Source organism: Paroedura picta, chromosome 1 (genome assembly GCF_049243985.1).
Source record: "Paroedura picta isolate Pp20150507F chromosome 1, Ppicta_v3.0, whole genome shotgun sequence".
Classification (NCBI taxonomy): Eukaryota; Metazoa; Chordata; class Lepidosauria; order Squamata; family Gekkonidae; genus Paroedura; species Paroedura picta.
In genome coordinates, this window is record NC_135369.1 from 94,306,932 (window position 1) to 94,332,836 (window position 25,905).

Sequence of the window (25,905 nt, forward strand, 5' to 3'; positions counted from 1 at the left end):
AGGACAATAACATACATTTATATGTCCATGTAATGATTTTTACAGTCAGGCAAGTCCTTTCAGTTTGACATTTCTTGGCACATTCATTTGTAAGCAAAATTGGAGTCTTTTCACACAGCATTTAAAATAACTTTTAAAATAATACGTAACATTATTAATTAAGCTGACTAGTGTGATACTGATGAAAGTTTTCTACATCTTCAATGGTTTCAGGCAAGGTTCTCCCTTGAGTCTCAGGCAGAAGTAGCACTGATCCACCAGCAATCAAACCAACTAAAGCTACCAAAGAAATGCACAAAAGACAAAATTAGAATTCAAATTAGAATTGATATAATATCAACAACATGTTTAATTGCTAGGCTGCCCCTCCCTGCATGGCAGGCTCAAATCATAAAATTTGTACAAAGATTAAAATCATAAAACATAACCATAAAAACAATACATAGACCAATAGTTTTTATAAATAATGGATAAGAGTAGAGCTCCAATAATTAGATTTGTGGGGGTTATACAATTTTTTCTAGTTCTGATTTCCTCAGACCTTGATCATAGGCAGCAATTCTATGCGTTCTTACTTGGGACTGCATCCCTTATAAATTAAGTGAAACTGAGGAGCTATCCAAATGAGAGACTGGAGACTGGTTCTCCCAATTTTTAAAATTTTCTTTAAAGGGGTTGGAGCATTAGACGAGGCACTGTTGTTGAGTGAAGAGATTCACAATAGAAAATATGCTGTTGCAATGTAAATAAATAAAGTAGAGGAAACTAGGCATCTGCCTTAGATCCCCACTGAGTTTATTCCCTCCCAACACATGACCACCAGATCATCAGGAATGTCCCAAAGTAGGGTTAGCAAGGATAGGAAGATAGGCGGTACCAGTCTAGCCACTTTTTAATGATACTCCATAGTAGTTTATTTTTAGCCTGAGAATAGAAACTTGAAAACCATTTTGGTACAAATTAGTTAGTTGTTTGTTCCAAATCAAGCAAAATGATAAAAGTGTTTCTGGCTTTTTTCCTGCCTGTAGATAGAGCTTCTAAACCAGACTTGAACAAGGCTTAGAACTTCAGTTTGTTACCCAGGAACAGTCACAGTTTGTGTATGGCCTGGGTGTTGGTGCCTGAGCTTTGTGAGAGGCCAGTGTTTAGCCACTTCTCAAGGGAACTTTCCTCTCTCTCATGCAAGTTAGCAGAGCTTACCCAAAGCCTGGGTTGTTTCTCCCCGCCAGTGGAAGTCGGATACAAGTTGACCTGGCTCATCCAAATGTCTGGGATAGCTTAATTAATGATTATTTAACTAGTAGCCAGCATACAGGGTCTAAGATGCTCAATTTTAGCCAGTTATGTGGTCTCGGATTCTGGCAAGCTTTGCTCTGTGTGTGCACTCAAGGCTCTGCAGATAGAAGCTTAGCCTTCGCCAAGCCAAGCTACTAGCGCCCTACTTGGCCCCGGAACACCTGGCCACAGTGATCCACGCGACGGTCACCTCTAGGCTGGACTTCTGTAACTCACTCTACGCTGGCCTACCCTTATCTTTGATCCGGAAACTGCAACTAGTCCAGAACGTGGCTGACAGGGTCTTCACAGCAACACCTCGGAGGTCCCACATCTGGCTCATCTTCCAGCAGCTGTTGGTTATTACCTTTAAGGCCATACGTGGTCGAGGCCCAGTATACCTGAGGGACCGCCTCTCCACCTACATGCCTCAGAGAGCCCTGCGCACTACTACATACAACCTCCTGGTGGTCCCTGGCCCCAAGGAAGCCCGCTTGACCTCAACCAGGGCCAGAGCTTTCTCCATTCTGGCCCCCACCAGAGCTCTGGTGGAACGAGCTCCCAGAGGAGATCAGGGCCCTGACAAAACCTAAACAGTTCCACAGGGCCTGCAAAAGGGAGCTCCTCTGCCAGGCATTTGGTTGAGGTCGACCAAACCACCACTTCCAGTTGGCCCTCAAGCTCCCCCCCCCCTCTACGACCAACATTAATCAGTTGCCCACAGGGTCCAGTAAGAGTTGAGCTGAGGCTCTTACAATTACTATTTTATGTATCATTGTTATTATCATGTTAAATTATTATTGTTATAATATTACTGCTGTTACTATTACCTGTTACCATGTGTTAATCCTCCCTGTTTTCTGTAAACCGCCCTGAGCCCTCGAGGAGGGCGGCATATAAACAAACAAACAAACAAATAAATAAATAAATAAATAAATAAATAAATAAATAAATAAATAAATAAAAATTTCGGTAACTTAGATCTCGCATATCATTTCCTTGAGATTTCTTTTAACCTTGGAGCAGCTTGTCATTTTGCTTTTTGTGGGCAACCAACTTGTATCAAACAAATTGTTTGTATTTTCTACACCAGGGAAGGAGGCATGAAAAATATAATATACAAGCTCATTCTTCTCATCCTGGTGAACTGAAAAGTTTTCCCTACCATGATATCTGAATGAAATTTTGATACTATGATAACTTAGGTATCATTCATATGACCAGCCACTCCACACCCAAATACTAGAAAATACTTGACACTTACTAAAGACTACAAGAGGTAGCTCATGCCAGAGCTCTGCTAGCCTGTAAACAACGAATGGTGATATTATTCCACCCAAATCACATAAGGAAGAACAGACCATCACACCAAGGTTTCTGGGTAGAAAGAAATATATAAAACATTATTACAGTAAAGATTTGCAAAACAAAAATATCAAGGCTGCAAAACTGGTGCACAACACTTGCCTTTTAAGGTATGGAGTAGAAAAAGATGTCTCTATTTCAACTATTTTCCAGATGAGTTGGGAATCAAAATTTTCCACAATTATAGTTTGTGTTTTCTTTGGCATCCCCTGGTTCCCTGAGCTGTTCACAAGCTTCAGGGTAGTTCTATGAAGTTTATTTTCCATTGAAGCACTGGAGGCTTTGATGCCTTTATAGTATTTACAGATATGCAAGGAGAACACCATGCTGTGTATTCTGATTCACAGTTGGAGGTTTCCTTGTGAACACATGAAGTGGCTTTATACTGAATCAGACCATCCATCCCTCTAGGTCAGTTTTTTCTATTCAGACTGGCAGCAGTTCACCGGAGTCTTCAGCAAAGGCCTTTTACACCACCTACTATCTGATTTCCTTGACTAGAGATTTTGGGGATTGAACTTGGGAGATTTTGCATATCAAGCAGATGTTCTACCAATGAGTCACATAGCAGCTGTTCCTCAAGCAATAGATCCAGCCCTGTTGCTTGAGAACTAGGTTGCAAAGGAGTGACTGTTTTACAAGCTTAGGTGGATTTGGTAACAGTGGCTGTTACTGGAAAATGCTGGCTTGGCCAAATCCTTGCCTTGATACCATCAAGATAAAATGCACTCTACCTAAGGCAGTTTTTGAATATGAGTAGAAACTTTAGTTAGTTCAAAATGTAGCCACAAGAATTTCAACAGGATCCCAGCATAGTATTACCTTCCCCCAATACTATTTTACATATACTGGTTATCAGCATTACAACAAAACTTGAGTCCAGTGTGAGATTGATGAATTAGCTTGTGTTAATTCACAAGTTCAGAGGAATGGATGGACCTCCCAAGACTGACTAGAGACGTGGTATGCTTATCTCATTACAATCACTAATGTTCTACCTTCAGGCATTTCTCCTCTGCTGTAATCAAGCTGCTTACAATATGCATTGTACCTTTGCATCAACCTTTTGACTGGATTAAAAGGACTTTGAAATCTTCATTCCTACTTTTGTCTGATAAAGAGAGCTTTGAATCTAGAAAGGTTATATTCTGAAACTCTGGTTGGTCTCTAAAGTGCTACTGGACTCTGATCTAAGTGTTCTATTGAAGACTAGCATGGCTACCCTCCGAAACAACATTAACGCTGTTATTCTTGCAAATATATAATAAATATATGTGGTCCACAAAGCACTGAGCAATTTCAGTAGCCACCTTTCCTTTGATGGTAAAAATACGTACCTGAGAAATGTTGGATACAATTCAGTATTGACAAAGCAAACCATTTCAAAAGCCATAGTGACCCCCAGTCTGCCAAGGCAAGCTAAAGTAACCTTGAGCCAGAGCATATCTGGAATGTAAACATTAACACATAATGTTTCCATGTAGTTCATTGTAGGAAGATATTTAATAACAATGACAAAGGGTAGATAAAGACAGAGTCTTTTTCAGATACATGGTATTTTTGAGTGATAGCAAATCCCAGAGGGAAAGATACTGGGTTTAGTTTCCTTTGAATAAGGAAACTTATTCTGCTCCTGTTGATGGAAGAGACTCCACTGGCACAGAAGGAATGGCCCCTACTCAGTAAAGCCACATGACCCATGTTATTTTGACCACAACTGTCAGCACCAGCTTTTCTAAAGTCAAAGAAGGGAATGACCTGCAATCATCACCACCATTGCCACACCTGAAGTTTGTAGATTCAACCCCTGGTGGTTTTGTAATATTTGCTTTCTTTTCAGATATAGCAGGTGAGAGCATTGGAATCCAGTGTCAGCCTTGTATGCCAGAGTTTCATCTCCAAAAGTTCTGGTGGAGAGATGTTACTTTCTCTAATTTATAGGATTATTTCATTCCAAAAGCAGTAAAGTGGTTTCTAGCTAGCAGAAGAATATTTCCTATTAATTCCCACTGATGAGACATCAGCTGACACTCTGTAATTATTAGCAAACATTCAATCTTTCTCAAGAGAGGTCTGTCAAGTGTCACAAAGTGTCTACCCATCTCACTGTCAATCCTTCTCCAAACAAATTTTGCAGACTTTTTTGCTTTAGTGCTTCAGTGGTGGAGAATCCCCAAGGGTACCTTGTGCATTGTACATTAAAGAAAGCAGAATTCTATCTGAGTTGCAGATCTCAGTTCTATCTGGTATCCTGCTTGCTGCAAGAAAGGATCTTGGGTGGATATTTTGAACATTAATCCTTATCACTGGTGGCTTATCAAAGGTCAAGCACAGTGTCAACTTTAGTATCCTTTGCAACACTGCTGGAAGTTCCTGAGTACACTTGTCAGATTGTACATGATAGTATGCAGTGTACAATCTGAGAGCTGCTTCCCAGACATCAAGTGAGGTATCATAAGGGATCTTGAAGTACATTCCATGTATCACATGGTACACTGCTTCTCCTTGCCACCTTGTATTGAATGGTTGATATTTAAATATGCCACACTGACAGTAAGCTCCTAAACAGAATTTGAAGTCAATAGTGTTAAGAAGGTTATGTTATTGTTATGTAATCCTAAAATAGAAGAAGGCAAAAGCCAGAGAAATTATGCAGAAATTCACCCTGCAAAAAAATATGCATCCAAAAGCCATTCTTCAAATAAAGAACACTGTGAGTCAAAGTGAGTTAAATATATATTAATTGATAGTATTGACTTGCCATCTGGAGTGAAAGCTGTAATAAGGCAGGCAATCCCTGCCACAAAATTTGCTGCAGCCCAGGGATAGCGGCGACCTACACGCTCAATTGTGAATATGAGTATGAGGGCAGCAGGAAATTCCACAAGAGCAGAGTAGAAAAAGTCTAGATAAAGGTTGCCTGCAGAAACTCCCAAGTACATGATGAGGCCCTGGTACATCACAGCACTTGTGAACCTAGAAAAAAAAAAGAGCTATCATGATTAACTATCATAATTAACATTCAATAAGGGACATGAAAGTAGCTGTTTTATTGCAAAGGAACTTCAACAACAGGTTACAACACTCAATACTATGACATACCCTGGACTCAACAAGGACAAAGGTTTTTTTTATCTCACTAGGCATGCTAACCTTGTTTAAGTTGTGAATCCATATTCCTCAAAATTTATTTTAATTGGGATTATGTGACTGTTAGTAATATATAATGTAATTTTGAAGTCAATTCTCTGGTCCCAGGACAAGATAGCTGCCAACTCAGCTTCTACTTGAAAGAATGTTTCACACTAGTATGGGGACAGCAGTAAATGGTAGGGTGGAAGCTGTTGATCACTAGCATTGACAGTTTTATTTCTCAAGTGTTTTTGTGAACTACAACTGAATTCGAGGGGTCTGATTGGCTGGTTTAGCAAAGAATTATCAAGTGGCTGTGTGTGAATGCTGTGACACAGTTTACTAATGTAACAGGATTAACTTTTGCTTATATATTCCCACTGTCATGATGGTCAGTTCTTAATCTGACGAAGAGTGCTTGCACTTGAAAACTCACACCTTGAATACATCTTAGTTGGTCTTAAAGGTGCAACTGGACTCTGATTTTATTGTGCTACTTCAGACCACCATGGTTACTCATTTGAATCTGTTAATAGATGGTCTTCTGAAAAATCTCAAACATAGTTTCATGAAATGCTATCTGCACTCCATCTCATATTATGGTACATAAGATCCCTGAGCATTTTAAGTTGAAATGGATCTACAAGTGTATCCTTCCACTTTTGTTTTTCCATAGCTTCCACTCTACATAAAGTGATATTCCCTCAGTATGAGAAATTTGTGTCCAGAGGAGGGCAACAAGTTCCTTTTACATGTATGAGAAGCAAACATCTACACACAAGGTCCGAGTCCTGGTCTTCTTACACTTTTTTGCATTAAATGTGAAGTCATTCCACCTGATCCGACTGACTTTTTCTGCCTCTGAATCCACCAAACCCACATGCATCTTGTGCTTCAAGACCACAGGCAGGACTTTCAGGACTGGTGCTGAGTGAAAAGTTTGACTTTGGTAACTGCTGCCACAGGGAGTGTGAGACACTGTGTAGATTTACACAGAAGGGCATGGAAATTAGGGCCTATATGCAAATCTTTACACAAGAAGGCCCCATTTGAACTATACATCCATCAGCTATGAAAACACCATTTACGGATTGCCTGGCCCAAGCCTATGAGCACTGCTTATTTAATCCCCACTCCACATGCATAGCTTCCAGATCCTGAATGCTGTGGAAAGGCACATACCCCCAACGATGGGATCATGTATAACCCAGTTCCTAGTGATAGGAACAAGAGTAAACAGACAAGAATTAAAGAGATGAAAACATTCTCTCACCAGTTATACATCAAGATAAATGTGTATTTTCTCATCTGTGGTGTCTTCACAAGATCAATAAGTGAAGGTCTCAGTTGTTCACCATCTTCATTTCCTTCTTCAATGATAATACTCTATAGCAGAACTGTGCAAAGTTAATCAAGGGTGACTGGCTTGGTTAATTTTACCTTTATTAAGGAAATAGCAGATTCCAGACAACTCTGTGTATTTTGATGTTAAAAGTTTTTCTACATACTTGGGGGGATTTGTATCCCATTTGTGATTAACCCTGTTTTGGTGCTGTAATGTAGATGCTCGACCGTGAGGTTTGGTATTTGAGGGAACAAGCTGGTGGACTACAAGGAAACAAACTGGGGAGGGATGTCATGTGGAAACCTCAGCCCACTCAAATCCCTTCTCTTCCAGGACTCTATAACATTTCAATGACTTGAGGAGGCTGGTTAAACAAGACAGGCCAGCCTGTAGTAATTGCGGTAATTTAGAGATACATATTTAGAGCGGTTCCTCAGTGGAGCAGGCTTCCTCAGGAGGTTGTAAATTCTCCTTCTTTGGAAGTTTTAAAGCAGAGACTAGATAGTCATCTGATGGAAATGCTGATTTTTTGAACTAAGGCAGATTGTGAGTGGGTGGGCAGGAAGGGATGGGCCAGTGTTTGTCTCTTGTGGCCCCTCCTTGCATACACAGGGAATTGCTAAGGGCCATTCCGCATGACTTAAATGTAGCAGCAGTCTTACCTTTGGGAAACACTACAAATTCAACATTCCGCATGATGTCGCACCCAATCTGCAACACTCCTGCAAAAAGCGCTTTGTTGTAGCGCTTTTCAGGGAATCGGGAAAAGTGGATTCCCCCTGAAAAAAACACTAAACTTCTGCGCACAAGCTGCAACAAACCAGCGAAAGGCATGTGCATTCTCATTGTAGTGGTAGAAAGAATGTTACTCCCCCCGCTCTTGCCCCGAACTTCCGGAGAAGCGATCGCTATCTTTCTTCCCCTTAGACCAGCGAAAGCAATGAACTAGCGAGGCTTCACTGGCTAAAGTCCCTCCACGGAAGTGATTTAAAGTAAAACAAAGCTCCCTAAGTTCCCAAGCACAACACAGCACCCTGTTCGGCAGTGCCTGTAATTTCGGCCACAAATCGCGCCCGTGGGGAGGGATGTTTCTACTTGAGGAGTGTGTAAACGATTAATTGCCAGCTCCTAAGCCAGCAAAAAGGTCTTGCAATGATTTAACACAGATTCGTTGCAACGGGTGCGTTTGGTTTAAAAAAAAACAGTTCTTAAAGGGAAAGGGGCTTTTCGTGAGCATGAACAAAGCAGCCCATTGGCTGTTCCATTTGATTGACGGCCAGAGGTGGAAAGAAGTGCAGAAAAAAATCGCTTCCTTTGTTGCGATTCCAGCGAGACTGGAAACCTGTGGGGAATGAATGAAACGCTACTGGGACTTCTATATTCCACTAAAAAAAAGATATGGGGAACGACGAAATTCCACTATTTAATAAAAGAGCCTCTTGTGGCGCAGAGTGGTAAGGCAGCAGACATGCAGTTTGAAAGCTCTGCCCATGAGGCTGGGAGTTCAATCCCAGCAGCCGGCTCAAGGTTGACTCAGCCTTCCATCCTTCTGAGGTCGGTAAAATGAGTACCCAGCTTGCTGTTGGGGGGTAAATGGTAATGACTGGGGAAGGCACTGGCAAACCACCCCGTATTGAGTCTGCCATGAAAACACTAGAGGGCGTCACCCCAAGGGTCAGACATGACCCAGTGCTTGCACAGGGGATACCTTTACCCTTACCTTCTGCATTCTGTGAATAATTGGCAACATTGGTCCTTGTGCAGAATGGCCCTAATTGCTCCTTTGGGATGGAAGGAGAATTTCCTCCAGGTCAGGCTGGATTCTGGAGATTTTTGGTGAAGGAATCACTTGGTATGAAATTGGGGTCACTGGGGATGGGCAGGTAGTCGTGAGTTCCTGCATAGTGCAGGGGCTTGGACTAGATGACACTGGAGATCCAACTCTGATTCTATGATTTTAAGAACATAGAGGATTCAAGTTTACAGAGGATCCCTGGGGCTGTGGGGAGGACCTGCAGACAGTAAGAATCAGTGGGGAAACTTAGGAGAATACTGTTTGTTTGGCAATGAATGATTACTTTTTGTTCAGAGTGTCCCTTGTCTGAATGAACACTAATATAATACATGGATCAAAAGTGGCAAGCCAAACATATATTTGGTGTAGGAGAAGCTGTATACAATGGACATGAAGTGTTCTGTCCAAGGATTTGAGGCCAAGTTTCAAAACAATAAGCCTAAACGTAACTAGATTTTCAGACGTTACTCTACCACTGAAGGTATGGTATATTGCTACTGTTATAAAGAGAGACATCACATGTAAATAGACTTTATAATAGTACCTAAGGTGATCCCAGTTTGGGGTCTGGCTAAATGTGAGAAGTTTAATTTAAAATACCAACTAACCGGTTCAGGTTTATAGACAATGTAATACAACTGAGGCTTTTGATAGAAGTTCAATGGCTAAAGCAGGGTCAGTTCTCATGTCTTTATTTCAAATTATTCAAATTTAGACAAGTTATGTGGATTGTAGCAATTGTTTGGAATTACAAAATTCTTTTTTAGATTCCAATTATAATCAAAATTCTTAATGATTGAACTGATACTTGGAGCTCTGTGAAGAAAATATTTGAGGCTCTGTTATTCAGTGGTTATAAACCCTTTGAAAAGCTCAATCATGTATTTGATTATTATAAAGCATCAGTTGAATTATACTGTCAGTGTACATGGATTGGTTGTTTACTCTTTAGTTGGTATTTTGGAAAATTTCTGTGTATTCTCTAGTTTTTGGTGTGTTAGAAGTTTAATTTACTGGGTTCTGGCAAAAAAAAACAAATCAGAAGTGTGCACCTTCTTGGCAGGTATCTGAGTCATTCAAAATCAAGCAACCCGAGTGATCAGCTCATATCTGATTAGTGCATTTCGCCATGGTACATTCAACATGAAATTTGCAGCAGCCCGGCAACTAGCTTAATCCTGCTTTATTCCCCTATGGTACCCTTACTGCAATTCATGCCAAGATGACAATTTGTCTGAATGGGAGGCAGGGAAAAGGGAGAGGCCAAGGCAAATCTGGATTTGAGGGAGTCAGATTTTGGTTTCACAAAGTAAGCATAGATGGTTTCATATTATGCATAAACTAAACCATAATGACTGAGAAGAATCATATTGGAGGGTGGACCCCACCGCTAATTTGTAATCATGGAAATTGTGCTTTATTTTAAGAGTCTAAAAAATCCTGATTCTGTATGCAATGACACATACTTGGGCAGTACTTCATAGGTAAAGAGCAATGAAACCTAATAATGCTGTTGTTTATCAATATAGTGCCAATTATATTATGCATATTATTCAAAATTCACCTTAAATTGGGCAGGCAACATTTTCCCATTTGTTTTAGCAATATCATCCACAATCTCCATAGCTCTGCCATTCTGCCCTTGGGAGATAAGCCACCTGGGAGACTCTGGGAGACACCTATAAATAAAAGCAGCCAGAGCCAAATTAATCATGGAGTCTCCTGTTCCACAAAATAATCCATCATGAGGTTTTTGGCCATCATCTTTCTTCCCCTATTGAAGCAAAGTCTAAGGATATGGAGCCAAATGAACACTCATATTCTTCACCCTATCCTTGTCTCCAGCTCCTTCTCATTCCTTTGTTGGCTTCCTTATGCAATTTCTGGCATTCAGAAAAGCATCCTTCATAACATGCTTTATAACTAAAAAATAGTTTGTTCCAGTATGGCAAGCAAAATTCATGTTAAATTTACATGCCAAACTAGACAAGGTACTGGAAACCCATAACTGCATTTTTGTCTAGTGTCTTTAAATTTCTGTTAACAGCAGCATTAGAATGGTATTTCCCTCTGTCAAATTCCTAACTTATCCCTTTCTCCCTTCTTCTAAATTGCTGTTTTTATTGATAAGATATCCATTTGTTTTCCCTAAGGGGCTAATAACAGTTGAGTGGGCATATTTTATACAGAGAAAACAGCAATGGAGGGGAAAGTTAACCTCTCCAAGGCTAAGTCCTGACTTAATACGCACACATATTCATAACAAATAGAATGAGACAGGAGATCTGTCAGAATCTTTTCCACTTTGACCCAGAGGCTATTTATTACCGTGCAGATAGGTCAACAAATTTAGATAGATCAGTAAATGATGCTGAGCAGAATATTATATAGCTATAAAACAGAGATCAGGCTATTTTAAAGTAGTGCCTTAATTAGCACAGGTCTAACTGAAGCACACACTATTTTGTGGTATGGGCTAACATACATAGAAACATACATTAGAGCCTCTTGTGGCGCAGAGTGGTAAGGCAGCCGTCTGACAGCTTTGCCCATGAGGCTGGGAGTTCAATCCCAGCAGCCGGCTCAAGGTTGACTCAGCCTTCCATCCTTCCGAGGTCGGTAAAATGAGTACCCAGCTTGCTGCTGGGGGGTAAACGGTAATGACTGGGGAAGGCACTGGCAAACCACCCCATATTGAGTCTGCCATGAAAACGCTAGAGGGCATCACCCCAAGGGTCAGACATGGCTCGGTGCTTGCACAGGGGATACCTTTACCTTTACTTTTACATAGAAACAGGAAAGTGGCTTGGATGTGTGAAGTGGAATTAGTTCAGTCTACAGCCACCTCACATGAGTAAGATGCCAGTCATTGTAACTGGGTGGTGATGGAGGAGGAAGGACATGCATTGCCTGCACTGAGACAGGAATCAGTTCACATATGTGGGGAAGTAGGGGGAGACACCAGTGTGGTAGCATCTGCTCTGTGTCCTAGTGACTCCAGCTTCTAAGAATCAAGCCTCTTGTTGTCAACATAGACTTATACTCTCATAGCTCTCTCCTAGGTTCTGTTTCTTGGACACTGTCTCCGTTGGAAAACAGTTATCTGACCCACACACATTCTCCTCCCGCTGCATAAATTGCTGAACCAAGGCACTCTGCTAACTTTCTGGATATTAACACTTTGCCAATGCTTAATATCCTTCAGTTTCTTGTATCACACACAATGTGGGAAAACATGTTTGTAGATATTGATGAGGAGAAAGTAAACAGAATTGAAACCTCATTACCAGTAGTAGAGCAAAAGTAGGAAGGTTGGCAGGGTAATAGCAAGCTGAAGCCATCTCCAGTGGGGAATTGCATAAGCAACCGCATCAAGGACAAGTAGACCAACAGTAAATGCCGCTTGATAGAGAATGGCCACGGTCCTCCTGTATCCTGGGCCAACAATTTCTGTGACTGAAAGATAAATTGTGATCTTTGTAACAATATTTCCCTAGATAGTAAGGTTCACATAGTGCTTAACTGAAATTTTATCCTTTAAAATTAAAGAAGAAGAAGAAGAAGAAGAAGAAGAAGAAGAAGAAGAAGAAGAAGAAGAAGAAGAAGAAGAAGAAGAAGAGTTGGTTCTTATATGCCGTTTTTCCCTACCCAAAGGAGGCTCAAAGCGGCTTACAGTCGCCTTCCCATTCCTCTCCCCACAACAGACACCCTGTGGGGTGGGTGAGGCTGAGAGAGCCCTGATATCACTGCTCGGTCAGAACAGTTTTATCAGTGCCGTGGCGAGCCCAAGGTCACCCAGCTGGCTGCATGTGGGGGAGCACAGAATCTAACTAGCATGCCAGATTAGAAGTCCGCATTCCTAACCACTACACCAAACTGGCTCTATACCTTCATCATTAACTGAAATGAAAACACAATAGAAATAAACACACACATTTGTCAGAGAAAGTAGAATGCCCAAATGATAGGCTACAATCCACAGTTTTGTGTTTCACAGTCTTTGCAGCAAACAGAAAGGCTTTCTGTAGTCTGTTTATGAGCCCAGCCATTTCCTCCTACTTAGGCAAAGGCTTCATACAGGCAAGAAGAGAATCACAGCAAAAATGTTAATGTTTCTAAGCCTGGCTGACCCCCCCCCCCCCCTTGCACTCTTTGGCTGTCTTGAAACACAGTTAAGAATGCTGTTATCTAGGAAGTTTTCCTGGAGAGTTTCTGTGAGGTGTTGCTTAGCAATGGAGGGGAAGCAAACTCTGGGGGCACAAAGAAACCCAGTTCCTGTGACAAAGAGAGCAAGGAGTGGAGGGGGAAGAGGCGGTGCATTTCAACCTGAGCAGAGATGTCACTGCCTAAGGTCTGACTTATGTAAGCAATTCTTTGGAGAAGTTTCCTGCATTCTGGTGAAGGACCCTTTCTACACATTGACTTTAGTAATGATCATGAATTTTCTCCCATGTCTTGATTTGAGAACTGACTCATTGGAATAATCTTTATCCCTGTGTATTATAGGTTTACTTAAATTGTGCAAATCAGTCAAAACTATGATGTGTTAGCCTCTTCCTCAGATTTGAAGAAAATGTCTTATTTGGGGATTGTAATTCAGGCAAGTGTGTGGGGAGACATACTAAATTGTGACTGCCAACGGACATTTATAAAGCTTTGCTAGGGTTGTTACATCCAGGTTGAGAAATACCTGAAGGCTGGGAAGGTGGAGCTTGAGGAGGGCAGAGTTTGGAGAGGGGAGGGACTTCAGTGGGGTATAATGCCATAGAATCCACCTTCTAAAAGCAGCCATTTTTTTTTCCTAGGTGTCACCTCAATGTCAGTTATAATAGCAGAAGATCTCCAGCCATTACTTGGAGCTACTTTGCTGCAGGTTGCCAGTTCCAGAGTGGGGAAATTCCTAAAGATTTGGGCGTGGCTAGGAATGGGTGACTGCATATTTCCCACTATTACAACTGATCTCCAGGTCACAGAGGTTCATCTGGAGAAAACAGCTTTGGAACATGAATTCTGTGGCATATACCCCTCCTAACGGAGGGACTGTTAGGAATAGGGAAAGTATTAGGCTTACTTAGGATGTAGCCTGCTGTCCAGCAACCCTTGCTGACAAGTCCTTGCAGGAATCGAAATATCACAGACCATAAGTAGTTGGGTGCCAAGGCAACAAGAACTCCTGAGATGGAAGTTACCAGGCTGGTAACCAAGAGACTTGTTTTACGTCCAAACCTATGTTGAGGGGAGTAACAAGAACAAGAAAAGGAACAATCAGACAAGAAGGATTGATAAAAACTCTCATGTATAGTGTGAACATAAATATGTAAGGAGATGTATGTAGGGATGCCAGTCTCCAGGGAGGACCTGGGGATTCCCCAAAATTACAGCTCATCTCCAGATCATGGAGATCAGTTCCCCCGGAGAAAATGAATGCTTTTGGAGGGTGGACTCTAGGACATGATACCCCACTGAGGCCCCTGTCCTCCCCAGGCTTGCCCCCAAATCCCCCAGAGTTTCACAACCTGGATCTGACAACTTTACCCCCCCCCATGGCCAGGGGTAGGGTTGTCAGTCTCCAGGTGGGACGTGGGGATTCCCTGGAATTACAGCTCATCACCAGACTATAGAAATCAGTTCCCCTGAAGAAAATGGATGTTTTGGAAGATGGACTCCATGGCACTGAACTCAACTGAGGTCCCTGTCCTCCTCAGGCTCCATCCCCAAATATCCCGGAGTTTCTCAACCTGGATCAGCCAACCCTGTTCCCTCATCTCCTACCGGTAAGCCATTGGGGACCTGGAAGCCCTAAAGGAGAAAGATAAAATTATTTAGTTGGGCCCATGGAGAGAACTATGCCCCTGGCTAAGCTGGTGATGATATCAGTTACCAGTATGTACTGTATTTGCCGGCGTATAAGACGACTGGGTGTATAAGACGACCACTCAACATTTCCACTCAAAATACAGTACTATGAGCCACTATGGGCAGCTATGTCTATCCCAACTGAAGTGCACCCGGCGTATAGGACGACCCCCCACTTGGAGGTATGTTTTTCAGGGGGAAAAAGTAGTCTTATACGCCAGCAAATACTGTAATCTCAATTGCTATTACCTGAATACACTAGCTATCACACCTGCCTGGAATATTCTGCTTATATCTGAGAGAGGCTGCTGGAAGTAGGCAATTTCATTTGTGTATTATATGTAGAGACATGTTCAGGAAATACAGATAATATTTAATCAAGATATGAGACATTCTTGATGAGCCAGAATAGGAGAGCCTTTGTAATACTTGTTCTCCACAGTATGAAGACAAATATGCCAATAAAACATTAAGAGAAATAAGTAAAGGCAAAATTAAGCCATACAAAACCAGCCCCATTCAGGCTCCAATTCTTGACTGAACAACAAGAAAGATACGGAACACTGTTACCTCACAACTGAAGGGAGATAGGCTGATAAACCAGTGCAAGAAATTGCTTGACACTTTTACCAGGTAGTCTGACTGGGAAGTAGGAAAATGACACACAGTGATTCAAGACATGGAATAGGTAGGGGATAAGGTAAGGGTGGAGGTTTTTCTAAGTAACAAAGAAATACAAACAAGAGGTAAAATTGATCACTATTGCTGGCTCCATAAAGAAATTTTGGCCTATATTGTTGATGAGAATGGAAAAGTATGGTATCATCTGGATACTATGGCAGGGGGAAGCACCATGCAGAGCTGCCACTCCCAGTAGCAATTCCTGATCCTTGTAAAATCTAGCTATGACCTAATTAATGGCATCTTTATCACAGTGCCTACTGTACTGGGCATTATCTGGAATAGTGATGAAACATCTTGCTTAGTTTTTGTGATGTTATCTAAACCAAACATCAGACTGCAACATCAAATTGCAGCCACATCTGAACTTCTGGATATTTAGTCATGTTGCTAAATGGTTAGAGCAGAGTTGCCTGAAACGCAACCCCTTCAAGACGGAGGTTCTGTGGCTGAGCAGAAAAGGGATAGGACAGGACAATTACCCACCTTGGCTGGAGTGCAACATAACATCTTGGCCTCCGTAAGGAACCTGGGAGTGATTCTGGAAGTCTCCCTTTCTATGGAGGGATATTTCCATCTTCACCAGGCGAGGCTACTAACACCCTACCTGACCCCGGATTGTTTGGCCACAGTGATCCAGGCAACTGTCACTTCCTGACTGGATTTCTGTAACTCACTCTACACATGCTTGCCCTTGTTCTTGACCCAGAAACTCCAGCTGGTGCAGAATGTAGCTGCTAGGGTCCTCACTGGGTCTGTATCCAGCTGGTGCTGAGGCAACTGCATTGGTTGCCAGTTCTGGCCCCGATCAGGTTTGAAGTTTTGGTATTAACATTTAAGGACATTCACGGCTAGGGCCCTACCTATCCAAGAGACCGCTTGTCTCCTTATGCACTTTGCAGGGCTCTTTGCTCTGAAGGTGCTAATCTGTTGGAGGTCCCTTGCCCTAAGGAGGTTCACCTGGCCTTAACCCGGGCCATGGCCTTTTCAATTCTGGCCCCAACCTTGTGGAAAGAGACCCCGGAGGAGCTGAGAGCTCTGTTGGAGCTTTCACAGTTCTGCAGGGCCTGTAAGACAGAGCTCTTCTGTCAGGTATTTGGGTGAGGCCAAGATTTACGATCAGCTGGGCCTCTTCATGGGATCAGGTCCCCACACTTACACCTGTGCATCTCGTCGTGGGGGGGGGGTGGCTATGGAGAGGGGGGGGGGTTGAGAGAATCATTTTACACCAGTCTTGCTGCTGCAGTTAGGGGGATATTGTTATTAGGGGGGTTTATGGGGTTTTATTGTTTTACCTGGTAACCCGCCATGAATCTTTTTGAGAAGTAGCAGGAAAGAAATCGAATAATAAATAAAGTTAACTTTATAAATAAAGTTAACTTTATTTATACATCTAAAATTACTCTTTATTTAGAGTATGGTGTGTATAGTGTACACAGGGAAGGGATGTTTATTTATCATATATGGTGTGAGTCTGGCAGCAGGGAAGGGATGTTCGATGGTGGTTTGCCATTTCCTGGCTCTGCATCATGACCCCTGGTGTTCTTTGGAGGAGCTCTATCCAAACACTAGCCAGGGTCAGCCCTGCTTGGCTTCCATAATTTGACAGGATCGGGCTTGTCTGGGCTATCCAGGTCAGGGCATTTAAAATTAGATGTGCTAATCCCATCCATGGATAAACATTTAATACAACATTTTTCTGAGCCTTATGTGCATACTACTGTAAGCCACCCCAAGATGTGTGGTGCAACAGGGGCGGCCTATATATATAAATATAAATCAGTAAGTAGAAATATATCCGATCATACACATACTACATACATGTGAAGCTTCCTACAGATGTTTGGCTGTAACTTGTAAGACTCTGGGTGGGCCAGTCAGAATATGATTCTGTTCCCTATACACATAGTATATGCTATTTTGATTGATTTAACAGAACTATTGTCATGTTGGGCTTGACAAGGTGATACTGATCAGTAAAGGGCTGTCCTGTGAGGAGGGTTCATTTCCAACTACCATATAGATGGTAGCTTTTATACAACAATTTATACAACAATTTTACCTCAACCAACTCAGGATTTTCCCATTTTCCCAAGAGATACAAGCATGAATAATTATTTTGGATTGGAAATAAAAGTTGTCCAAATCTGTGATCAATAGCTGAGGGATGAAGTAAATTGGTCAGAGAGATAGTTTTCCTTTTTAAAAAGTGAACAAGAAAGAAGATTTTTGTTGTTGTAACACACTGATAAATATTAACAGATAACATGGAACTACATCAGTTCCGCTTTTAAACTATGTGCCCAAAACCCTTATTTGAGAGGCTGTAATACTACTTTACAATTTGGATTAAATGACTACAATTAAATGCAGTGTAAATCAGTAACTCCCTCTCTGTGCTCCAGGACAGTATTAGGTGACTTAGGGGGGGGGGGGAGGGGGAATCTGATATCTGCACTGCCTGTCCTTAACCCAGTGTCCTGTGATGCTATCCAGTTCACCAGACTTGCCTCTCCAGCTGTCTTCAACTAACTCTGCCTTAAATGACTCAGCATTGCATTTTCACCCCTGTCAATTGCACAGCTCAGAAAAGTGTAGGAGTCTAGCTGGTCCCTGCTCTCCTGTGGGAGAAGCAAGTGAGGTTGGTAGAAGCTTACCTCATATCTGCAGATAAAGGGTCTGGCTTGACAATCCATGCTGCAGTAACCATGAGGATTGTTCACTGTAACAAGCTCTATGTGGAGTGGCTCTTGAAAATGACTCGGAGATTTCAACTAGTGCAGGATGTGGCAGCCTGTTTATTATTTGGATCTAGCTTTCAGGAGAATATTATGCTTATTCTGATCTCCCTTCACCTGTCACTCATTTGTTCTCATATCCAATTCAAGGTGCCAGTGCTTATCATTGAAAAACCGATCATCCACCTGTTTGAAGGAACTTCTCTCTCACTATGTACTTTGCTTTGTCCACCAGGGACTTTGGGCTGTTCCATCTCTGGCCTGGGAACATTCTACTGCTGCCTGAGACCCAGGCTTTTTCAGTTGTGGCCTCCTTGTTCTGAAATGACCTCCCAGAGGAGGCACACCTTCCTAGCCTTTAGGGGAGACTGCAAAACTGTATTGTTCAATACATTTGGGATGAGCTGAACAGATCTGGGAGCATAGGGATGGCAGCCTCCAGGTGGGACCTGGGAATCTCCCAGAATTACAGCTCATTTCCAGACTACACAGAACAGTCCCCCGGAGAAAATGGATGCTTTGGACTCTGGTGGACTCTGGCATTGTACCTCACTGAGGTCCTTGTTCTCTCTAGGCTCCATCCAACCTGGATCTGGCAACCCTACCGCCATCCTCTGTTGTTGATTACTTTAAGATTAGTGTTCTTCTTTCTGTCTGTCTTTTATTTCAAGGATTTGAATTTTTTTATTGTAATTACATTGTTTTTCTATAAATAAATGTTGCACGTGGTATTTCAGAATTGAGAACACAAAGATAATTATCAAACATTCATCCACACAAGTAAATCTAATCTTACATTTGTACATATCTTTAGTAAGCCCATTGAATTTCCATATGACTAATCTGATGTTAATTAAAGTTTATCCATCAATCAGTACCTACCTGTCTGCTATATAGCCAACATTTACAGACCCAAGGAAAAACCCAGCATTGACACATGCCTGGAACACATCTAGCTTCCAAGAGTCTTCACACACCAAGTTAAACTGTAGGGAGACAATTAACAATAAAATAATACATGACTTCAAGTCGCTAAAGTCACTGTTCTTCAAAGCTCAGGGAAAAGGACAATATTCTACAAGTGCATTGGCCTAATCAACTGGGAGCTCTGGAAGTACAGAAATGTCCTGCTAAAAACAGAGGGTTGGCTCCTAACTGCCCATTTCAGTGGTGCCGGATTATTCTTCTAGGGTGAGAGATGCTGCCAAATCTAAGAACATTGGCAGAAGGTTCCTGGTGCTGGAGGAATATATTTACCATTAATTATGATAACCTCTCTAGTTTTTAAAATAATCACATGGTTAATGGAGGGACTATGCCAGCATAGCTGGAATGGAAAATTTACTCCATGGTAGCCAGAACCATTGTGGGTTCAGAGTTCTGCCTAAAATGCAATACTACCAAACATTGTATACTTTTAGAGCAAAGCTAGCAGCCAAAAATATTGATAGAGTACACATTCACATGACAAATAATTTTAACAGTTCTTTCCCAGTAACCTGCAGGAGATATGGGGGGGGGGGGGTGAGTTTCATGGAAGGGCACACCAGTGACAATGTGATGTCACATCCAGGAAAAAAAACAGAAGTGATGTCATACCAGTAGGAATTGCTGAAAACCATGGAAGATATCATTTATATGGTATTCCTGGAAGTGACATAACACTGTTGCCGGATGGTGATCTTAAAAAAAAAAGATTATTGTTCTCTCACTAGCCATAGCAGAGGCATTGAGAAACAGTGCCTGTCAGCAAGTGTGCAGCAATATTAGAAGTATGAGAAGCTGCCTTCCCCCCCGGCCCTTACCTGGGACAGGTAGATGACCTTTTTAAAGTCTGCATTTACTGTAAAGAGGAATGGAGTAAATTTTCCACTCCAACTAGCTGCAGTCAAGCTGCAACAAAATTCAGAAGTTATAAACCATAAAATATTTGATATGACAGATCGTCACATGGAGAGGAAAACATGACTTACAAAGATTTGGGAAGTTTTTCTTCAGTCTATAGAAATTGCTGAGCCATTACTGCAGGGATCAATTAGAGAGCCAAGTGAAATAATTAAAATGAAATAAGGCCCAAATCCAAGAATTAACTGCTGTGGAATGAGGTTTATTTTACCCTTAAAGCCAAGAAAAATGTTGCAAAGAAGACTAGCCAAACAATGCTGCAATATTGCTAAAGCTCCTGACTAATCCTCAATACTGAAGAGAAACTGAAGTTGTCTCTGAGTAAAGCCCAGCAAATGCATGAATAACAATTTATACACAAAGACCTGCATCTTGGAGCAAGCCCTAGAATCCTTTGATGAGCTGATGGGAAAAGGTTTCTCCAAAAATAAAAACACCGTCCTAGATTAAGAATTTCACAAGCCCAGCACATGGAAGGTAGAAGAGATGTTGACAGGACAAAGGAAAGGAACTTCAGCAATTCCATCCTAATATAAAATCACATTTTTCAACATGCATTTTCTCCCAATCTGTGTTTTTACTTTACTTAAAACTGATTTGGGCATTGCGCAGTGTGTGTGTGAGAGAGATGTCTGAGTAGGGAAAGGAAATCCAAACAACCTTTGCTTCCTTTGTCCAGATGTCCATGAATTGCAAGAGTCTACATGTGTACATCTTTCCTAATGAAAATGCCTGCATAGCATGTTGCAATTGAAGTGTGGCCTGACCAGGATAGCCCAAGAAAACCTGATCTTGTCGGATCTTGGAAACTAAGCAGAGCTGACCCTGGCTAGTACTTGGATGGGAGACCTCAACAGACTTAGATGGAATTCCTCCAAAGGACTCCCAGGGTCATAATGCAGAGGCAGACAATTGCAAACCGTTTTCCAAACATCCCTTGCCTGGCTGCCAGATAACCCTTGGATCTCCCAGCTAAACAACACATATCCTATGATAAATATATGAATCATTTATGGTTTCTGTCTCTTCACTTTTGTACATTTGCAGCTAGTCTCAGCTGCATGGAGTTGGGCTTATTCACTTGACAGGCTGCGTGGCAACGTCATGATTGTTCAGACGTTGCTGAGCTGTGAAAACTTCATATATTGGGTGGACCTGGTTGTATCATCCCTTGTCCTGAGGTTGCCTCAGAGAGCCCTTTTGCCTTCTTTCCTCATTTTATTTGGCTCCTGGGATGACTCCAGTGAACAGAGAATGCGGGTGAACAAATTACTGCCAGTAAAGCTCGAGAGGACAAAGTCTGTCTCAATTCCTTGCCCTGGAATTCTTAAAGATGCAGAAACCAGTTGGCCAGTCAGGACTCTGGGCGTGCTTTATTGCATGCTGCTTTGTCCTAAACTGCAAGGACAAGGCTTAACAAACTGCCTTAGGAGACTGGGATTTATAAGCAAGCCAAGACCTAGACCAGGCTACCTATTACATGTGAGGATGCCAGCCTCCAGATGGGACCTGGGATCACCCCGACATTACAGCTACTCTCTATAGAAATTGGATGCTTTGGAGAGTTGACTGAAATGCCATTGTTCCCCACTGAGGTCCATGTTTTCCTCAAGCTTCATCTCTAAGTCTTCAAGAGTTTTCCAGCCTGGATCTGGCAACCTTTCCCCCCACCCCACAGATCCCCCATAATCAGCCAGGAAGAATCTGGATACCCTAATTACCCGTTTATCCTGCCCTTCGTCACAGAAACTCAGAGTAGTGTCCATTTTATCTTCACAACAATGGGGGAATAAAGAGAATATAATGTTCACTCAGTGAGCTCCAAGTTGGAATGAGGGTTTGATCTCAGTTCTCCCTAGCACAACACTCTAACTACTGCATCACACTGGCTTCTAAGCTTACATTGTGCCCTTCCTCCTAACAGCCAGTCCAGGAAAGTCCATTTCTAGACATCATAACAGCTAGCTGACTTGCCAAGCTGCTCTCCTACTACGTTTGCCTGCTCCTTGGCACAACTTCCTAGCCTTTCTCCGATCTTGGTCTCCCGGTTAGCAGTACAATGTGTGTGGTGCTGTGATTAAAGAGTGGCAAACTCCTATCTTGAGAACCTGGTTTGATTTCCCCTTCATCCACATGCAGCCAGCCGGGTGACCTTGGCCTAGTCACAGTCCTCTTAGAGTTCTCTCTGCCCTATTTATTTATGTATGTACTTGATTTATTCCCCACCACTCCCAAAGATAGCTCGTGGCAGGGATACAAGATGTCTCTTGTGGGGAGCAGAAGAAAAGGTGTTTGTAAGCTGCTTTGGGTATGTTCCTTTGGGTATTGAAAAGCAGGATATTAAAAAACCAGCTCTCCTCCTCTTCTTGTCTCTGAGCTATTTGTTTCCTGGATTCTGATATAATATTTTAATGCTAAAAATTGTAGGTTTTATATGGTTTTGTTGATTTTCTGTGATTTTCCATAATTTTGTTATTATATTATTGTTGTGAGCTGCCCTGAGTCCTCTGGGGAAGGGTGGCATGCAAACAGAAAAAATTAATATGTCTCTGATCAATCAGCTTCTGACTGAGCATTTACCCCTGGTCCCATCCCTGAATACCTGACTCTTAGTTTTAATCCTACTATCAATATCATCTGTCCCAAGTTCACAGACATGCCTTTGCAAAAGTTAATTCCATCTAGGTTCCACTCCCCCTCACTGCACTATCGTTCTGGGTGAATCCTAGGTCACTGGAATAAAATGGGTACCAAATAAAATGAAGAGGAAGGACTTTTGGATACAAAAAGACAGCTTATGTTGTTGATTCTGCCCCTTTCAAAAAAGGGGCACACCTGAACTAAGAGCTTAATGGTAAAATTCATATGAGGGCACTGAAAGTAGTGGAAAAACAAACATACACATTCAGTTCTGGGTATTGCTGTTTGAAACCTTTCTATACAGATGACACTGATTTAGAAACCAAAAATGTTTCTCTTTCCCCTTTCTTGTTTTTATTCATTTACTTAAGACGAAGTACGGCATTTAAGGTATGCCCTTACCTCACTCACGATGGATGATACAGAAGAGTCATAAACCCAGCCATCTTGGCAAGTGGTAAGAGAGAGATTGTCCTTGTCCCAGTGACTCACAAGGTCTTCCAATGGATCTGTGCAGCTCAGGTCGGTTGCATTCCAGTTCACATTGTACCTCAGGCACTGACTAGTTAAAACCTCTCCACTGGTCTTTCCCTTTGGAACGGTGTAATTCAACTCCTCTTCAAGGCTCCAACCACATCTGCTGCTTAACTCAGGAACTCCAGGATTCAGGCAGCGGTGCTCTGGTATGAAACCCAAAAATACAACACCTACGTAGATTGGGGCAAAGGCAGCTGAGAGCAAGCAAATAAGAAAAAATATCCTTTTCTGGAAGAAGTCAAACTCTCCAATATGCTCTAAAATATCATCTAGATTTGGCATTTTGGACAGGGATGTTTGTTCACAATGTTTTTTCTTGTGCTGAGTGTAAATATGCTTAAATTAAAAAAAATTGACCAAAAGTCAGTTGCCTTATAAATTATTAAGCCACCTCAGCTTTTATATATTACACTAGAAATCCAACTGGAAGGTTTGTTTGCAGTCCTTTTCCAAGATGGAAAAAAAATCATTCTTCATGCTGGTAAGCCTGCACAGAATACTTCAGAGGTCATATTTGCTTGCCTTAACCACTGTTATTTCAGGGTCAGTACCTTAATTTATCATTAGGAATCCAGTCACAGTGCTGCATATAAAAAGAAGTTACCATTGTAATAGAGAGCAACCAGTTCACGATAAAGCAGTTGGGAGAGAGGGAAACAAGCAACACCACCAAGGTGTATTTGTGCAGCCTTGGGCATTGGAACTGCTTATATATCAACAGATTATGGGCTCCCCCCAGATCACTCTTATTATTTCCTCATATGCTGACCCCTTTTCACTCAGTGATTTACAATGCATCTTTTGTTGTGGTGGGCAGTTCATGGAGAATGCCTGAATGTGGTTTGCAGCTCCTTTTTGTTACCCAGCATGGGCAGCCCACGGTCCATTAGGTTTGCCAACTCTGATTTGGGAAACCCGTGGAGACTGGAGGGCAGGTGCACGGTGAGAGCGGAGTCTAGAGACGAGAGGGAGCTGAATGGGTATGTGATACTATAGAACAGGGGTGGCCAAACTGTAGCTCCCAGATGACCATGGACTACAATTCCCATTCCTCGCCTTCCACCATGGCCAATTGGCAAGCATCTTTTAAGTGGGGTGCAGGGGTGAGAGATATAGTATGTGTTCAAAACTTTTTAACTATTATTGTAAGCTGCCTTGAACCATGAGGAAATGCAAAATATAAATGTTTTAATAAATTAACACGTGCAGAGAAGTTTTCTTCTTGGGGACCAAACACACAAACCTCTTTCCAGACAGTGGCAGCTAAAAAGTACCACTATGCACCATAGTTTTGCAAATTGTATACAGGGCCTCAGTGGGAGCCATTGAGAAGTGAGCCCAATCCTTTACTTTAGCTGTCACTTTCTGCCATTCCAGACCACAGCCACATAGCCCACAATACGCACACCAGCCAGCTTTCTGCCATGTTTGGGGGCTTGGTGCTGGACTGTGTGAGGTATGCCAGGAACTCATTTGTATAAATATATTGCCCCTTTACTATGTTCATGCAGCAAGCAGCAGCCGCTACACATTTAATAGAAAGCATTTTCCGTTCCAGGAAATGCTTGTTTTTTAATAGGTAACCATCAAAACTTCAAGCTGCAGTAGTGAAAGTTATTCTCTCTAAACTGCAAGGGCAATCGATAACTGGAGCCTTGGTTCATAGAACAGTCCACAGCTGGTTAATGTATCTTTCAGTTGACATGATTTGTAGGGCTGGAATCCCACATTTACTGCTTCTGAGCATGACTTCCTGGCACACACTATTTTGTCTTGAACTTGCTTGGACTGCATAAAGTCCGCTATTTGGTAATCTACGCTAATCAGTGTTTTATGTTTATTGTGCAACCACATGTAGTAGAAATATGTTGAAATATGTTGAAATAATTGGTAGGCCACAGGTGATATCAGTTCACTTCAGTCATTGCCTTCACCCTTAAAAATTCTCTTTGGAAATACACGTGCTCTAATACTGCTGCAATTGTGGAGTTGGTCCATACTGGGAGGGGAAAGAACCAGAGTAATGCTAGTTCTCCTATGTTGAGCACAAAGTGGAGCTCAGAACATCTAAGAGACCGAATATGTTGCAAGACATTGGTTGCACATTGTTGAAGCAGAAGAGGCTGCCTAAATGGTGGCTGGAATGTTCTGCGACTTCAGCAACTGGCTGTAATAGATATGTTAGCAATAGACGACACCTTCTACACACGTGGAAGAGGTTCACTGCAAAGTTCCAACATTTGGTGAACCTGCAGGCTCTTCTAGAATGTTGAGAATGGGTAGCAAGTGCCATCACAAAGTGTCAATGACAACTGTGGGCTACTCATAAAACACCAAGAAATTCCAAGCCAAGCAACCCTCTTATGTTAAGACAAAACTTACTGGGTTCTTGTGAAGTATCTCCTACAGCAAGGAGTGGAAGAATATAACTATAGGGAAGCAATGCCATTAGGATTCAGTCTCTAAAGAAGGGAAGTATTTCTGGCCTGATGGTCCCAGGGAGAGAAGTATGTGTTTGGCCCAATTCCAAGTAGATGTCATGCTGGGCCTTATTTCAACAGTCTGACTTGTGGTGTGCTTGTAAAAGCTTCTCATCCAGGCAAAGCTTTGGCCAGGCACATGGGTGGGTAATGCCC

General features: G+C 42.1%; 1 protein-coding gene across 1 annotated transcript; it reads right to left on the minus strand.

The window, feature by feature from the left end:
• Positions 1 to 2: 2 nt before the first annotated feature.
• On the minus strand, positions 3 to 23,923 carry LOC143842932 (solute carrier family 22 member 2-like). Its single transcript, XM_077348284.1, has 10 exons — positions 23,135 to 23,923; positions 19,070 to 19,173; positions 13,984 to 14,138; positions 12,200 to 12,368; positions 10,477 to 10,591; positions 7,046 to 7,158; positions 5,402 to 5,616; positions 3,978 to 4,086; positions 2,540 to 2,652; positions 3 to 279 (listed from the first exon to the last, which is right to left on the minus strand). The coding sequence occupies exons 1-10, from the start codon at positions 23,549 to 23,551 to the stop codon at positions 155 to 157; spliced, it is 1,635 nt and encodes a 544-aa protein (XP_077204399.1). The 5' UTR covers positions 23,552 to 23,923; the 3' UTR covers positions 3 to 154.
• Positions 23,924 to 25,905: the final 1,982 nt, after the last annotated feature.

What these genes read in the sequence shown, in the direction of transcription:
- LOC143842932 (XM_077348284.1), bottom strand. Translation starts at nt 23,551, where the DNA reads ATGCCAAATCTAGATGATATTTTAGAGCATATTGGAGAGTTTGACTTC. An exon ending in TTTATCTTGATGTATAACTG is followed by an intron (nt 5,617 to 7,045) that starts GTGAGAGAATGT and finishes TTTTTTTTCTAG; the next exon opens with GTTCACAAGTGCTGTGATGT. An exon ending in TTGTATCCAACATTTCTCAG is followed by an intron (nt 2,653 to 3,977) that starts GTACGTATTTTT and finishes CTTTCTACCCAG; the next exon opens with AAACCTTGGTGTGATGGTCT.